This window comes from Gigantopelta aegis, chromosome 3 (genome assembly GCF_016097555.1).
Source record: "Gigantopelta aegis isolate Gae_Host chromosome 3, Gae_host_genome, whole genome shotgun sequence".
Taxonomy (NCBI): Eukaryota; Metazoa; Mollusca; class Gastropoda; order Neomphalida; family Peltospiridae; genus Gigantopelta; species Gigantopelta aegis.
In genome coordinates, this window is record NC_054701.1 from 90,180,543 (window position 1) to 90,199,696 (window position 19,154).

Sequence of the window (19,154 nt, forward strand, 5' to 3'; positions counted from 1 at the left end):
GTTTATCGAAGATCAATTGTTTTGCAAGCGTGTATCAAAGTTGTTTTTAAAAAGACTTTTGGTCCTGGTATTGACATTTGAGTGTGGGACTGACAAATGTGACGTCATGACAGCTAATGGCGGACCAAAGTCAATAGAAGTATGTCAGGACGACAACCCAGCGAAAGGTATACTATGGCCAGTTGCTTTGTGATATAGTCTGCTTTAGTTAACTTTCTTCAAAATTGATATTGACTTACTTCAAAAACCGTAGTAATTGTGCTCATAAAGCAACCAATTTTGACTTTTTTTACAATGGGATGTTCGATAGTTTTGGCCTGTCCAGCAAGTTCTTGTTGACAAAGTCGCAAAGTAATCCAGTTTTGCCCAGGAATGGCTTTTTTTCGTTCTTTTATTCCATCTTTCTTTCTTTCTTTTTCAGCTGTAAATTGTAGTTCATTATTCTAAACTACTGAAAACCGCCCTGCATTGAAAACCGTCCCATTTTACTTCCACATTCTTTTAAAGGGAGAGTAAACTCAAACATGAGCCTTATCATCTTATGTGTCGGAAAAATGCATACCCGCACCACCAACACATACTGACACTTTAACAAATGAAAAATGGTTAATTTTAGAGTTAATATAAAAATGTGATTATTCCTGCTAACTAGGGGCAGCCATTTTCTTTTGTTTTTGAGGCATGCAGTACAGTGCTGTCTGGTGTATTGACACACCTGAGCATTCAAGACCATTTTCTCTGTGAACACTGAAATACTGAATAAAATGTGTCTCTTACCAATGAAGCCGTGCATAATCTGAAATACACTACACATTGTTTTATGTCTATAGTAAATAAACATTTTAAAATTGTGCATAATTGTAGATACCCCCATGTATCCAAAAGGATTTGCATGGCCAGTGATTCAGCGCAGTACTTGTGGATCAGTGACCCCGCTATTTATAGACCGCCCATGACTTCACTTTGTAGCCCATAAACACTACACTATTATCCCAAGATTATTTTAGCACTTTTTTGTTTTTTATTACTATGAAAATGAACGATCACACATGACCCATCTCATGGTCGGTTTCGGAATTGTTTTGTCAAGTGGCACAGTACTGCAGATACATACATGTTCATTGCCATACATGGCTATAAGATGCCTACATGGATTTTTTTTCTCGGGTAGATCGTGAATCTTATTTCGCTTAAATTATTTTTTGTAACAATGTGACAACTGTGAACTGGAATGACCGTCAATCAAGGTGTTAAAACTCATTTTGTTTGCATTTTTCTGTGTTTTCCATTACAGTTTAAATAAAAATAACTGAAAAATAATTATACAGTTTACTATAATTTTAAAAATATGGGAAAGTATTTTTTTAGACTGGTTTCAACATTCTTAATATCAATAAGGCTGACCTACTTCGCGTTTATATATACGAAAACACAATTATTATTTTGAAATTATGATATATAATTATTGATAATTATAATAATTTTAATTTGCACCCATAACAATAATATGCTGATACTTGGTTAACCATTGAAAGATGAATTGAACTTTAATTTGTTAAAACACTGACAACATGACAACTTCCTAAGTGTACTTAAGCAAAATACTAAGTGCGCCAAATCGCAGGACGCGTCGATACACCAGACACGGCTGTACTCTAGCTTGGGGTAAAGTGATGCACAGTGTAAACAAAAATAGTAATTTACGACACGGTCAACCTGACTTTTAAAACAACATAAATGACGTCATAAATGTAATAAACTATTTAACTAAATATATTTTAAGTTGTATTAACAGAACGAAATGGGGTTATAGTATTTTTCTCTGTTAAATAATCCAAAGGAAAAATTGTACACTTATTAGGCCTATTGGTGTGCTATGTTGGAGCAAAAACAACTTTTCACAATATCCAAATGATAATTTTCTTTTTATTGGGACTACGTAATTGGTACATTGCAATGCATGCCTATTTTATTATCCCACAAAGATCAGGTACATTTGTTTCTCTAGTTCTAAGACTCATTCCTGATGTTATGCGTTAAGTATTACATAACCACTGGCTCGACAGAGGGTGTATTCTTTGGGATGTTGTCACATTTAACCGTTTTATTAATTAAATATAAGATTATACTTGTTGATATTAAGCAATAATGTGCATTATATATCGTTGAATATGCATACCAGTGCAAAAGCCTTGCTTAAGCATTCCTTTAACAAAAATTGCTTACAGGTGATCTTTAACGATGTCCTATTTTTTTCACAAAAGAAGCCTTGATCAGCCAGTTATGAAAAATGTGCAAATAAAGATTGAAAAATTATTTTTTGTGTATTTGAGTTTTAAGGCATGTGCAATGAACTTAAACAATTAAAAAATAAACACCTTCCTTACTATCATCATACAGTGCTAAAACTGATTCCTGGGCCCGTGCTTATAACTATTTTAGAGTCCAGACTCAAGCTCTAATGATGTCACGTGCATACAATTTGTATGGTGTTGTCATGACATTAGTGTCTCGGGTTCTATTAGAATCTCGAGTCTAGACTTTTAACGTTTTAACTTTTATAAGCACCAGGCCAGGTTGTTTTACCCTGAAACAATTTCGAACCCTGAGCCGTTTTGCTTAGTTTCGGTTCACCCAGGGTTTGATTGCCCTAAATCTCTTTTGTAAGGAGTCGTTTTGATAAAAAAAAAAATATATATTTATTATAGTTTTGAAGTCTTTTTTTTTTTTTTTTTCCTTAATTCATTATTAATTACCAGATATCAAGTAATTTTTCTAGGCAAATTCAATATAATCAGCCTTTGAACCTCTGTCGGTTGAAGCTGGTCGAAATCGTCGTACGTACATAGTCACATCAGTAATATTGTACAGTTATGACAACTCCGCAATTCTTTTATATGCACTATCCCGCAGACAGGATAGGACACAGCCTTTGATAAAACAGTCGTGGTGCACTGGTGGCTAGAATGAGAAATAGCCCAATGGGCCCACCGACGGTGATCGATCCCTTCTTAAAGGTCTTGGGATCAATAACAGGACATTACATGTATGGCACTACAGTTGACAATCATCTTAATATCATATTCAATAAATTGTATCAGACATCTTGATTGTTATTGTAATTTCATGGGTACAGAACATTATTTGTATTTTCTAAAAGTTGATTACTTTGGAAATATGACAGCAAAACTATTTGGATTCATTTTATCAGTCTTCATGGGGAAAAATGAGTTATCACTCCCCTCCACACTCGAAATTGATCACCTTGCAATATATTGTTTAATACATTTTATTTGAAACTTCATCTGATTTCTCGCTTAGAGTGATCTGCAGCTGGCCTTTATTTTGCTTATGGCAAATAAATGAATGTTTAACAACATCCCAGCTTAAAAAGTGCTTTGGCTATTTGGTGTCAAACTACGGTAAATGCATCAGTAATTTCTCGTGCCGAAGAGTATTTTATATATATTTAATTATGTTTAAAATATGTGTTTTTGCTTGTGACATATCAAAGAAACATCATACACCTTAAAAGGTCAGTTTTATTATTTATTTATTTTTAAATTTGATTGCCAATACACGTCTCATTATTATTATTTATTTTGGAAATTAGAAAATGTATTACTTAGTATTACATTTATAGTGTGAACCTTTTCCAATAGCACTGTGAAAATCAAGAAAAATGCTAATAAAAGCTTATGATTTATATTATCACTCCTGAAAGTGAGGAATTCTGGATTTATGTGGAATACTGTCAAAAATAAGGTGGAAAAAAGCTTCTTTTTTTTTGTTGTTGTGAAATTGATTATCAGCAAGCATATTGTGCAGTTGAATGGCAACTGGTGCCAGCCTGCTTCCTGTCATTTTCAAGACTTGCATTGTTGCACTTGAATACTTCTAAATTGTCATTTTCTATATTGTCTTTGAATAATAACTTACATGTGTGATGAAAGAATAATTATAAAAACATTTGTCTGTATGCATGTATGTACATGTAGTTCTTGTTATTTCACCACAAGTGCATGTTGCACACTTTAAAAATATTATTATTATTTGTCTTAATTATGAAACTGTGGCTAATCAAACAATATTAATATATACATAGAGACACTAAAGCTGATTAGTTTCGATAGTAACTCAAGATTTAAGCTGCTTTTGCCAAATAAGAAGTATAATTTGGAAAATAATATTTCATGCTAAATTTGTCATTAGTATAGTGTTTAATGAACTTTATTTGTTACACTGAAACTGGAAGTGGGTGCTACTACAAACAGTTCATGTAGAACAGCCAGACTTTTTATCACAAATGGTTGCTGTTGGGTTTCTCTAATTGTCCTTAATGGGTGGATTTCATGTTTGGTATCCACGTTCGCCAAGATTGGCTTCTGGTGAACACATTTGGCACCTAGTTTTTACCCATTGCTTTTAACTGAATCCTTTTAATAGGTGGCTTTTATGTTTGGTTTGATTCTTCACCCTATGCATATTTCTTGTATTCATGGTGAGGCACAATTCACTTTAATTAATATTTCATGACTTTAATTAGCATCTTGCAAAAAGCCAAAAACAGTCCATTTTGTTTCTTAGACCTATCAGCAGATAAAATAGAAATTTACATGTTAAAATCACCCACAAATGGAAGGTCATTTTGTTAAGAGAGAGATCAGTGCAGATATGTATGTGATTATCTCATCTGCAATTTGGTTGTGATTTTGTTACATTTTAATTCCACGATGTGCTAAAATACATCTCAGAGGTCCTTTTTCTCCTAATTTTTCACACTATCCTCCCTTCACCCCATTCTCTTTTATTTCCAGCAGTCCATATTTTGTTCTTAGAGCGAATTTCATTTGGCCTACTGTTTTTACAAAATAACAGCAAGCCATATTTTATTAGCCATGTATTTCATGCCAGATGTGTTTGCTGCAGTTTTTCTATATGCATACTTGATTAATGAAGATAAACTTATATTTTGTCGATATTAAGTATACAAAACAATTATCTCCAGCAACCCCCCAAGTGTGATTAAGTCTGGAACATCCCCGATATGCTCCAAATAGAATGCCAGGGTTATGGAATGTATTGCACAATTTTGTGTGTGGTATGACATGTAGCTGAGACTAATGCTTCCCTCTTTATTTAAAAAAAATGTCCAGCACTTAGGTGTATTGATTTATCATTTTACTATCCAATACATAATGTGCAAACCATCATGGTTTTGCCATTGGTATTTTTTAAATAAAAACCCCAATGTCATTGTTATCATTTGTGTTATTGATCAGACGTGAGCAAATGTTATTTTAGTTCTACTTTCTGCAGTCAGTTTAGCTTAATTAGGCTGCAAGTAAGAGTCAGCTTTAATGGCAGCAGTCGAAAATAGAACACAGCTTTGAGACGTTGGGAAGTGCTGTGTACTGGTCTAGAGGCCTCTGTGAATATATAAAATTACACAGCAAGGATTGTCTCCGTACATCATTAATCATAATGATCACTTTTAGTTAATGGTTCTAAAAAAAACCCAACCCAAAACAAAGTGTATTGTTTGTTGTGATGTCAGTGATATGATGGTCAGTGATATAAACTGTGTGTCCTGAGATTGAATAAATTACAACACTATGGTCTGTTCTGAAGTTGATAAATAATTACCAAAGCTTCAGTTTCTGACCTTAAACGTGCCAGGTCTACAGTGTGCTATAATTTACATACACTCTGGTCATCACAGTGATTGAAGGGGCGGGCGATGGCTTTCTTTATATAGAGAGCACTTGCAGTTGGTTGTAGGATCGATCACTCTCAGTGGAGTCAGGGTTTTCCCCCCATTCTAACCAGTTTCCCTTGATTGGTACATTATAGGTCATGGCCATGTCTGAAAATGCGTAGTATATTCCCTTTTTTATGAGTAGCCGTTGTAGCGGCAATGTGTTTTCCCTCAACCAAGTGTTAAACTATTTTGATGTGCACTAAAAAAATAAATAATTCTTTTCTAAAATGCCTCTGCAGGGAAAATATGAAGTATACATTTGTTGTGTTGTATGTGGAAAAGTGAATATAAAGATCTCTATCAATATTAGTATTGGTCACCTACAAGATCTCAAAATCAAATTGTGCATGTTACAACTACATACATGTATAAGGACAAAAACCTCTCATTCATAGCCAACTACTTACCCTGTTCACAGTATTGCTTATTGGCCTCATCGCTCTCTATTGTCATATAATTTCCCAAACATCTGGATTTTATGTTTGTTTCCTAATCCTATAATCTTTGAATGTACCTGTAGAAATGTTCCTGCCTTACAATCATTTGGTTCTGATGCAGTGATGACATCAAATGGCACCGTTAAAATAATAATTATAATATTATGACAGTTTTACACCCTCCACCAGGTATTCAAAAATCTCAGATTAATCATAAACAATTAGTCTTTTAATTTACCAACTCGGCAATTAATACTGTATGGTGCATGCTTTTTAGACATACATGTAAATATTAACATAGATAATTAAAATATTCTATAAACAAAATAAACTTGGCACATGCATTTGTGCATATTCTATATTCCATGCATGTAGACATGTGTTTAACCACACTGAAGCAGAAAATTAACGTGCTGGTTTGATAAATACATGCAATTACTGGTGATTATTTTCATCTATGATTCATACAGACATACTGTTAAATGTACTGTTGTCTTAGTCACTGCATATTCATATACATGTAGCAATTCATAATGGTTAAGATTTTGCATAACATAATGGTATGGTCATGTTTTGAAAGTGGTCAGTAGATAGATAAGTACGGTTGTAAGTAAACAGTATATATGTTACTAGTGTATATATACATGTAGTATGGTGGAATCCTGAACGGAATGGATCCATGGTGGATTGGACAAGTGTTTTTTTTTTCCAATGCTGTAACCTGCAATATAGTGATGTTCCATTGATCAATTATGATAAAAAATTGATCAGTTGGGCATTACCGATTTGATGATCGATTATTAAAATATATAATCAATTGTGGCAGGAAATGTTAACAGTGATTGTTCAATTCTAGTTTGAATGATGGAAGTGATATGCAGTGGTTTGGGGTTGTTTCTATGTGTACATAAAGAAAAAATAGATGTAGAAAAGGTTTTAATTGTAAAATTTGTGATTGTACGGTCTTTCTCGGTTTATTAATCATCAACTATTGGATGTCAAGCATTTGGTAATTCTAATATATTGTCTAAGAGAAAACCTGATTCATTTTTCCATTCATAGCATGAGATCTTTTATATGCGCTCTTTCACACACAAGACAGCACATACAACAGCCTCTGGTACACCAGTCGTGGGGCTGGAAAAAAAATCAGAGAATGGGTCCCCCAAGAGGTTTCGATCATATGACTCGAGCATCTTAGAAAAATGTTCTACTGACTGAGCTAGATCTCATCTCTTAAAATGGCATTCTTGTTTGTGTAGTTGAACCATCTTACAGAAATCTGAGGACAGTCTCTTTAATATTTTTACTTTCTTCTCTTGTTCTGTAAACCAAGCATTGCCGATTAAGACATCTTCATAGATTCTCATTAAGTAATGTGCTGACCAGTGTGTTGTTAAACTGTCCTTTCCTATCTTCCTGAGTTTGCCCTTCTTGTCTGGGGTCTGTGTGTTATTGGCAGTTGCAATCTTCATATCTTGTTTGTGGAGACTGTTTGCCATCTGCTTTTTCTATTGGGAAACCCACATTGCTCTAGTCGCTAAAATAGTGCACTATTGATTTTTGTGATCTGAGGATTTGTGTCGCAGGCACGAGCAGGTCATGCAGAGGGTACTCTCTACACTGGTAACTAGCTGCGCAGCTTGCTGCCCATGGCAGTTCATTTGCCGCGATCAACAGGTGCTTTTGAATGCGAGGATATCCGCTGATGTAGATGGCTTTTGAGATCTCCACTTCAGGAACAATTCACCTCATGATTACCATAATTAGCTAGGCTGTCTCAGATTCATACTTGTGGCTGTTGACTTCTACTGGAGCATGGCATAAACATAATTTTAAAATATTAATAAAATATTTCTGTAAATCCAGTTCCAAATTTGTTGATTCAGAACAGTTTGTTTGCCAATGGCAAAATGTTTAAGCTTTGTAATGGAGACTTCAGTCACAGAACTGTAAATGTAGTCTTTGTTTAACGGGTCTTACTGAGAGTTAAAATGTTGCAAGAAAATGGCAACATTATGCATGGTATAATTTGATGTTAAGGTATTAAAAGTAAATAGTGGTAACACCTAGTCTCAAAGATTGGAGGAAACAGTGTTTCGGTTGTGTACTTTTGAATTTATATCATTAGACATTTAGCATTTATTGTTTATTGGTGTTGAAATGTTATTTGACAAGTATTCCTTTTCGTTATATATTGATGTTGTGTGTGCAGTATATGTAGGCCATGGTAATCTGTTTTCAAAACTTGATGTTTGCATGTTTTAATTCTCTGCTCTGCTCCACATAAAGTTGTTTTGACATAAGTAAATATTTACATGAATTCTTACTTAGTAGACCAACTGCTTTTTGAACATCTTCACTCTTCTGACCATTGGAAGGAAAAGAGAGGAAAACAAATGTCTTTTCAACATCATCACTTTCTGCTGTCATTTTGCATGGCTGGTTGCAGTTTGCTGTGGGTGTTTGTGTTAATATTAATAAAGATAATGCAGTAAAAACATGTCTTAACTATTGCATCATCCTAATGCACTTTAGCTTCATTAAGGGTTGAGATTTAACTCAGTCATTTGAGTGCTCACTTGAGGTGCTTGCATCGCAGGATTGAACCACCACTGGATCCATTCAACTGATTGAATTTTTCTCGTTCCAACCACATCTGGTCAAAGGTCGTGGTATGTGCTTTTCTGTCTGAAAGAGTATATATAAAAGATCCCTTGCTACATTAAGAAAAATGTAGAGGGTTTCCTCTGATGACTACGTGTCAGAATTACCAAATGTTTGACTTTAACTTTTTTAGCTTCATTAACAATGGTAATACATAAATTTATAAAACTAGTTGTTCTGCATTTATTAATGAATTAAATATTTTCTGGTATATCAAAAACAAAATTTGGTCTATAAAGCAAAGGTCCTGACACTACAGGTTTTTGTAGAGTGCATAACCCTATTGAATCTTTAAGTATATTTAATTATTAATTAATAGTATTGATTTAAGTTATCTTAATGCTTAATGCTTTTGTATCTGGACAAAATTAGCTTAATTTGAAGTACAATGATATCAAAAAGTACTAATTTTAGACCATTTACATCTATATCAATTATTGCAATATTTAAAAAAACAAAAAAAACAAACATATTGAACCTAACACCTTGAAGTTTTGTGTCACGTTCAAATAACATCTTGCACATATTTCCAAACAGGGTATCTTTAATGATCAGTACAGTGTATATTAACATCAAAAATATCTATTCCCTTTATTATGTTTTACCTTCAATGTTTATGGTTCACCTTATTGCAGCTTTTCAGTTACATTACCAAAGGAAACCAACATTGTTCATGTAATACTACTAATAGAAACTCTAGATGCAATATTACATGCGTAATTGGTCTTATCCATGGACTGTGAGGCGTACAAGCTCACTGAACATCTAATGAGGGTCAGATGCCTCGGTTACGTGACTGATAGCTAGCATACACAGCAACATTCTCTAATTAGAATTCTGCTTGCAGAATTAATTGGGAATTGTATCGTGTCCTTGCCTTATGACAAGAATAGAATGTGTCCACTGGGCTCGGCACTGCTGTTGTGATGGCTCCGCTTCTTACTTGTATTGAATTTCCCAGTATTGATCATGCTACGAAATAACAAGCAAAGATGTTATGCACATAACATGTTGAAGATTTAACATCTTGCTTTCTAATGCTACATTTGACACCATTGATGGATTGCATCTGGTAATGATACATAACTATTATGTACCACAGGAAATCATCTCTAGCCATCTTTGTTTTGAAAGGGTTTTTTCTCTGTCATTCTGTAACGCAAGATGGACAGAAATATATAGACTATTTTAATCTCAAATTGTCATATATTATTGGATTTAGATTTACAGGCCATTAGTAGAGCTTGATTATTCCTCCGTATTGTAAGTAGGTGGAACCATTTTAGCTTCCATTAGTGAACACTTCTTAAGTCACTTTTCTGAGATTTTATATGTGTAGATGTATCTGACCTAATTTGACTGTAGACTGGATAATTTAAAAATGGAATTTTAATACACGTTTCGAAATACATACTGTGCAAATATTCGTCTTGGAGTTGTTTACTAAAAACATGTATTCCTGCCTTTCCAAAGAACGGTTGAAGGACACCAGTGTCATACGAAGATGTGTGTCTTGGAAAGAAGGTGCTAATTAAGGTGTAAATTGCTAGATGTCAGAAACAGTGGTTCATGCTGATGGTACATTAGTGAGACCGCAAGAGCTAGCACACGCTAGTTGTATTTATTTGTGAGTCTAGCAAGCATTGAATGTGATCAGACCAAAATCATCATCATCATCATCATCATCATCATCACAGACTTTCCAACTTGTGTCTTATGTTGGCTGACGACTGCATTTGCTTATTCAGTACGTGTTGATCACACGTTCAGCCTTGGTGGATTCGGTGTTCACTTAACTCTCATACTTGGAGCACTTGGTCGTCAGATTTCTCCCTAGTGGCATCGTAGAATGTTCCCTAATCAAGTGTGTTACGGACAGCCGTGGGATCCAAGGATGATGTACAATCACCATTACTGGAAAAGGTAGAGGTTTAATTCTCTTAACATTGATTTAACGCTCTCCGAGCCGGATGAAATGAATTATGTTTGTACGGTTTAATAATGTCTGTTAGTAGGGAGAGTGTGGGTACAGAGTTACGGGAAACAGAGCGACGGAAAGTCACATGTATTTTTCTGTGTAACCGATTGATAGTGCTGATAATTTATAGATGATTTGTTGTGGGTGGAAGACGTGTCTGTTTTATGTGTCGTGTGATTGCGTGTGATGTATTGGGCTTGTTCTATGGATTCTCTTGTTCTCGTCAATTAGGCGAGTGTGTTGTATATTGATTGCATCGCTCAAAGTTGTACACAAATCGAAAGACATTGTTATTAGAATTTGTTCTTCTTGTAAACATATTCTCTAAATCTGCAGATGCTTTTTAGTAAATTATTTTGATATTGTATCTATTATGTCAAGTTATTAAGTTGTATAGTTACCATGACAAGAACAGCTATGGAATAAACATTAAATTTGTAAAAAAATTAAGTGCCAGCATGGCATTCTAGAAACATGTCACAGTGTGAGTTGTTGGCAACCACATTACCATACATCTACATACATGTACTCTTTGTATACAAGTAATGTGAAACTGTAAAAGGGGATAATTGTTGTCATTGGAATTTTAGAAGTGAAAAAAATAGAAATATTGAAACAAGTCAACTCTTCTTTCTTTTTTCTTTCTTTCTTTTGTCACTATCTGTCAATAGATTAAAACAAACAACGGAAACCCCACTACATGTACTGAACCCTGATGATTCCATTCAGCCCTGCCAATGTGAAAACTGAAGTACAGTTGATGAACATCAGCTTTGTTTGTTTGGGGGTTGTTTTGTTTTTTTATTTGGGGGGGGGGGGGGGGGTTCCAACATATTCATGTATTATTTTGTCATTCTAAAGTACAAATGCTGAAGTGAAGAAACGACTTTTGTCTCAGCATTTTGATTTTGCTGAGACAGTTTTCTGAATTGTAAGGGTGGTTGTATGTTAATTGTTATAATGGCACAAATTTAGGAAATAATTTCAACATATTGTCTTTGTTAATATTGTTTTGTAGATACTATTGGATGAGTATTTTAAACACTGTTAAAACTGTTAATGTTATTTTTAAAATGTCTTCTTAAGTTGGGCACATAATCTACGATTCCATCGTAAGATAAATGGTGTTGGTGCCGATAAACTGGAAGTCATCGTGACTCTTCTCTTTTTTAAATGAGAGTGCTTTTATCTCTAAAATATTTGAACGTAAATCTATTTTTTCATGATGGTCAACATTTTAGTGTTCTTGACACAATATTATTTTTAAAATTAATTTTCCTGGATTAAGATCATCATAGGTCTACAAAGATGTCCAGACAAATGATAAAATATTCCCGACATGTCAGAATTTCTCCCAATGCTGATTTCATTATACAACCTCCCATACCCCGACAAAAATCAAATTGTAAAGTGCATTACATTCTTGCACATTCAGCTGGTTAATCCGATTTCATCAAATCTCCATACTATGAAAAAAAGCATTCTCTTTGAAAAGGATTATAGATGGATTTCACTACATTATGAAAAGTAGTTCTGTGGGTATAATATAATAGTACATGATTAATAAAGGACAATATTTGTAACATTATTTCAATATTTGGTTGACTTGCACAGTTTCAATTTTGACAGACTCAAATTGACTGACATAGGTAATTTTGACAGGCACCACTAAACAAATTATATCTAGACCTGATACACACATCTCCCATCACAAACAAGTCATATAATGGGTGTAATATAATTTTAACGTACTCTTTTGCGATTTGGGAAAATGTAGATACACACTTAAACTCGATTTAGTCTAGTTTTCATCTAGCTATAACTACCTACATTAAAGATTGTTGCCATGACAAAGCATTTATGAAAAAAGAAGATTTTTAAGTAATTTACAAAAAGTGTGTTATGTAACATTGTTAAATACACCCACCCGCCCCCTGTAAGACTACATAACTTTTGGATCTACACTTACCCACCCTCGCAAGCATTACGTAATAATTCAATGGCTCATTAATTCATAGGCATTCATTTATAAAAAGACTGGCCTTGGTGGCATCGTGGTTAGGTCATTGGTCTACAGGCTGGTAGGTACTGGGTTCGGATCCCAGTCGAGGCGTGGGATTTTTAATCCAGATACCGACTCCAAACCCTGAGTGATTGCTCCGCAAGGCTCAATGGGTAGGTGTAAACCACTTGCACCGACCAGTGATCCATAACTGGTTCAACAAAGGCCATGGTTTGTGCTATCCTGCCTGTGGGAAGCACAAATAAAAGATCCCTTGCTGCTAACCGGAAAGAGTAGCCCATGTAGTGGCGACAGCGGGTTTCCTCTCAAAATCTGTGTGGTCCTTAACCATATGTCTGACGCCATATAACCGTAAATAAAATGTGTTGAGTGCGTCGTTAAATAAAAAAATTCTTTCTTTCATTTATAAAAAAGTATTTAAATTGGCTTTAATGACAAAATACAAGAAATGTAACTGACACCACAGTTTACTTATAGCATGTTGGACAGGATTATTATGGGTCATAGCAATCCTGTGACACCATGGCATTTGCAAAGTCATGGAGTTTTGATTGGGGTCAAAGGAAGTTGTGGAAATGGTAAAAACCATTTCCTTCCTTTTTAATAGAACACCACAGTGACAATCCCTATGAATGCATGGTAACATGATCTTGATGTGTATTGTCTTTGTCATGTGGTATCTGCAGTTCTTATCTGCTGCTAATGCTTCATATCCTGCAGTAGTCTGTGTGGCTTGTACACGTACCTGTAGATAGACTTGCCTCTACAGTATTAATCCACTATTGTGTCTCCGTGCATGTGTGTGTAATTAGGAGGACATAAAGAATGTTTTTCTAATTCTGTGTTGCCATGGTGATGAAATGATTGTCATGGCGATGAACCATCTGAGTGCTTCGTGTGACATATCTTATTTTGTTTTGCTGCAGTATTAATAAGCAAAATAAAATGATTGTCATTTTCTTTCTCTTTTTTTTTTTACATTCCAAAACATGAACACATTAAGCAGTGTAGCTGTATTAGGGTTTTTTGAGGATTTGTTTGTAATTCAGTTTATCAAATAATAGATAGGACTTCAATTAAAATACATGTAGCATAATATAATAAAATTTGTAATATTAATTTAGTATATATTTTTAGTAACAAAAATATGCCTTTTTAGCCACAGAAATAATATACAGGTGGTGGTGTTGCTGAAACTAATCAATATTTTTCAAATATTTTTATCTCGGATGTATATTTTTTGTTAAAGTTTGAAATGTTTACTTTTTGGTTTTATTTTTTGTTTCGTGGGTAAATCATTATACAAATTTGGCAAGTTAACAACTAGAATGACTTACTATGGTTCCATGTGTTCCATTGTTAAAACGTTTTAAATACTGTTAGGCAGAATACCTTTACGAAGACATTAGCAACAATATACATGAATGGCATTCTTAGGTTATTATTGCCATTTAAGACAGAGATTTTTATTATCTTAATGGAAATATTGTGTGGTTTTGACAGATTTTATAATACTAAAAGCTTGAAATATCCTACTTTGCCATAACATTACTGGTATGATGGGTCAACATGTAACTGAATCTATACAGTGCTCGCATCAGGTCTTTGGCTTATTGGATGGAACCATTTCGGTACACAAATTGGTTTGGTTTATTTGCCTCTGTCCCAAAATTTAATAGTGCTCCAAATCTGATGTATCAATCAACGGTTGTGGTAAGTGCTGTCTTGTCTGTAGTGAAAGTGTATATAAAAGATCCCTTGTTGCTAATCCTCTGAAGCCTGTGTCAGACTTCACAAATGTTAAACATCCAGTAGCTGATGATTCATTAATTGATGTGCTCTAAATGTTATTAGTTGAATCAAATAAACTTTGTTTTAAAACCATCCACTTTTTATGTATATTGATGAACAAAGTCAAATGTCTGTAAAGCAGTGAAGGAAAATGTAAAAAAGTGGCCTCTTGAGAAAAGTGGTCGATACGTACATACATGTATACACTTTGATTTGTACTACAGTCGGTCATTTAGAAGAATATGATGATGACCATGTGAGACTGCCAACATAACACTGAGAAAGTCACAAATGCTTCAAAATGATGCTGTTTCAAATATAATTTCAATCTTTCCTGTTTATGATTGGCAGTAGCATGATTGATATGTTTTTGTTGCAGGGGGCCCCCTCCTGACGCTGGTTCTCCATACAAACGAGTGCGGCCGCCATCCCCTCATCATGTCCAACGCCCCGCCCAGTATCAGTATCCCCAGGAACAGTCGGCCAGATATGCCATGAATCCAGCCACCCATTCTTTCCATGGAATCTACAGAGACCCATACCCGGTGAGACCTTAAATACTTACAGTTTCACACTTGCACACTTACAGTTTCAATGGGATTTTAGAAAAATAGAATTAATTTATAGACTTTATGACTTTCCATTATATCAAGTATGCATGTGAATGTTGTAAAGTTATGGATATCCAGCATGCTTAAATTGATTCAAGAGTAAGATATGAAGAACATTGTATATTGTGTTTTACAAACTGTCCATTTGGTTAAAACATCTGTGATGTCGTACTTTGAACATTTTGGTATGTGGTAAATGCAATCTATCAAAGCACAATTTTGTGTTTACTCCAGTCGAATCCATAATGTATGGCTTTTGTTAAGAAATATGGATAAAGTTATCATTTCACCTGTAGATATCAGAAATGACAATTTAAAAAATAAAAACAAATTAACTGTAGACCTTTGTCTCTCATTACTACTGTTCTGTTTCTGTTATGTTTTAACAATTTTAAATATAGTAACACTTGACAGGATCTTTATCTTATTTACAGTTAAATAAAATGTGTATTATACAATTCTGGGAGAGCCTTTTGGACAGTCCCAAACTGACTGACGGAAAGAACATAATTATGTTAATTTCACATAATCTGCCTTGAATTGTGACTTACATTTCAAATAACATCTAAAGCCAATGTTTCTGCCAGAAAGAAATTTTTGGGTATGGCGCTATGGAATAGAATGCAACCACAGTCAAAAGGTTCTATGGGGGACTCCCCCAGAAAGAAAATAGGTTAAGTTTAGGGTTAGGGTTAAGAAAGTCATACATTAATAATAAGAGTAAATAATTTTGCCAAAAGGTTAAACTTGAAAAAATAAAATCTGCAAAAACATTTGGGTATGGCACCATAACCGTTTTACCCTTTGGCAGACAGCGTGAAAGCAAATGAAAGAATGGCATTACATTGTAAGAAATAACGAGTTGAAAATATACATGTACAGGAGTCGAATTTCCTGCTGAACATTCGCTCCAGCAAGCTACAAATAACGAGTTGAAAACATACATGTACATGAGTCGAATTTCCTGATGAACATTCACTCCAGCAAGCTACAAATAACGAGTTGAAAATATACATGTACAGGAGTCGAATTTCCTGCTGAACATTCGCTCCAGCAAGCTACAAATTCTGCTTGCCTAAAACAAAACCTGCATGTCCAAACATGGTTGACTCAAACTAAAATGTGAATATAAAGTTAAAATAATTGCCTATATGACCAGACGATAGACACAAAAATCTCTCAGCTCATGGTGATGTTGACTGGAAAAAAAGGTCAGAATGGCAGTATTTCAACCACTGATATATTTGTGGTTGCAGAGCTCTTTATGTTGTTTTGTTAATTTTTTAATACAAGGGGATATTTGGGGGGGGGGTTTTCATTACTTTGTAGACTTGTTTTTATAGATATGCTTTTTAGATTGCAGTAAACTTGGTATTATGATTGAACTGTTACACATCTGAGTCAGTGTCATGAAAATAAAGCATTTACGAAGACATTTTATATTCTGACACATTAAAAAAGATAATGGCATTACTGCTTTAAAAATGTGCTGATCTGTTTTTTCTCTGCGAGTATTGCCAAGAGAATGTAATACGATAAAAAGTCGTATCGTATATATTGCATGATGGACCTCTTAGATTTGTAAAAACGGCATGCATAATCAATTACAAAATGCCAATATGCAAGTGCTTTCTAGATGACATTTTATTTCATTTTTTAAACATTCTTTTTGAAATACTTGCTGACAAAATCAATACATTTTGTCTTTATGAATGGGGACGGTTGGTTTGTGAAAACGAAGGCCCTGTGATGGCTCCATAGGATGATAATCCAAGGGCTTTGTGTCTAACTCGGAAGCAATCTCTTTCCTCAACCCAGACGTCCTCAGGGCGGAGTTTTAGATTTTTTTATAATGTTATCCTGTCCATCTTTAATAAGAATCAAATTGGTTTCTCTTGAGAAAGATCCATGGAAGAAAAAAAAAGATAATATAATAACATTCTGTTCAAAACCAAAAGATTAAATATATTTTTAATCTGGGTACTGCTTTTTTAAAAACTCACTTGGATTTTGTAAAAAAAAATTTATATTGAAGTAGCTTTTTTAAAATATGGTTCTGTTGTAACTAATGTTAAATATTTAACACTGCATATTAGAAATCTATAATTTTTGCGAGATCCCACATTAGAAATGATTTTGTTATCAGCTAGTTTTAAAATTCAGAGTTATTATTTTGTTGAAAATGATTGAGTAATTGCTACAGATTTTTATTAGCCAGATATACTTGTTTTAAGTTGGTCTGTAAAAGAATGAACAGTTAGCTGGCCCCACTCTTCATTTTAATATAAAAATATGTATATATTTTTGTGGGTGGTTTGTATATTTAATTTTAAAATAAGGCTCCCACCCCTTCCCCACACACTCCATGTGATCATTTGTAGAATAGCCCCATGCATGAACTTTGATTACGGCGGGGTTTTTTTCACAGAAGATGCATTGCTTTGTCCATGTTAAAAGAAAAAGTATTTAACCATTATTTTTACTAAGTTACATGTGTTCACCATGTGCCGGTAGGGTTTTATTTTTGTTTCAGCTGTTTGGAATGGTTTTTTGTATAGGGCCTCCATGAGTCCACAGTATTGCACTAAAGTACTCAAGGGTCAAACTCGACCTGGACCCGAGTACCTGCCACTTACATAAGCTAATAATGAGACTACATAATAAAGTAAAATAGCGCTATGCATATTAATTCCAGTGCTGAACATGTAAGCCAAATCATGCTATTGTATTGTATTCCACACATTCAATTTTTGTTTTCCGTCCATGCCTCATAGCCTTATAATGTAACAGACGACAAGCATGTTGCAAAATGACATTAATATTTTTTTTTAAAATACAGTGAAACTCCTCTAAACTGGACACCCTTGGGACCAATGAAAATGTTCAGTATTTAGAGGGATCTGGTTTAGAGAGGTTAAGTTCTGTACTGGTTTTTAAAAAGGCATTCTGTAAAAGGTCCTGTTTTGAGGGAATTCTTGTTTACATAGGGTCCGATCTTGAGAGGTTTGACTGTAAATGAGTCTCTTCCTTGCACGGGTACTCGAGTCCTGTGAATGGACTCAAAGCTAAACTCAGCCCGTGTCCGAGTACTCGTGGAGACCCTATTTCGGTAATAGTTTTAACAATATTCAGTAGTTTATTGGATTATGTCTACCAGGTCTTTAGATTCTAACAAAGCTGAGGCAATAAAGGGTGTGCCCAAAACAAGTGGATACAAAATAAGCAAGCCCAAATTAAGTATAAACATGATGACCTCAAAACGTTTCACCTCAAAATCATTCGAACATTAATCTGTAATTATATTAAAATAATTTCAAGTCCATTTCTGAATATGTACAACTTTTTACCAAGTATTATTAACATTACTGCACTAAAAAGACCTTGGTGTGCTCGGAACAAACAAAAAACCTGTTGTGCACAAATTAGTGAGATCTAATTAATACCCTGGTCTACATATAATACATGTATAATCAAATAAGTTATGTTTTATACATTGGTGTAGATCGTAGTAGTAGATTGCAGTTTTCTATGGACTCTCATACAAAACATTGTACTTCATCTGTCAGTGATAATATCAGTCAAACTGCAGAACGTTTAGCATCTAGGGTTGTTTTTTGTTTTAATGTTTTTTTGTACTTAAATGAAAGTAAAATTTTGAATAACATTTCATACTGGTTAGTACAAAGTACGGTATATAGTAAAGTAGATTTAGATCATGTTCAACAAAGTGACTAATTCTATTATGGAGTTAATGTTTAACTTGATCGTGTTTACGACGATTGTTGTTGTCAAGGTGATATATAGAATCATGTATATATCTATGTATATGTATCTTATCTGAATACTGGTTATCAGTAATTAGTAAGATTTTAGAAATGTGTTGTAA

General features: G+C 34.1%; 1 protein-coding gene across 3 annotated transcripts in view; it reads left to right on the forward strand.

Annotated features, from left to right (window-relative positions):
- Positions 1–75: 75 nt before the first annotated feature.
- The window catches only part of LOC121369305 (nuclear receptor corepressor 1-like), a 102,331-nt gene continuing 83,252 nt past the window's right edge, over positions 76–19,154 (forward strand). For all 3 annotated transcript variants that reach the window (XM_041494274.1, XM_041494275.1, XM_041494277.1), the window contains exons 1-2: positions 76–167; positions 15,037–15,202. In XM_041494274.1, the coding sequence (XP_041350208.1) occupies positions 142–167; positions 15,037–15,202 (192 nt within the window). In that variant the 5' untranslated portion in view covers positions 76–141. The remainder of the gene's footprint in view (positions 168–15,036; positions 15,203–19,154) is intronic.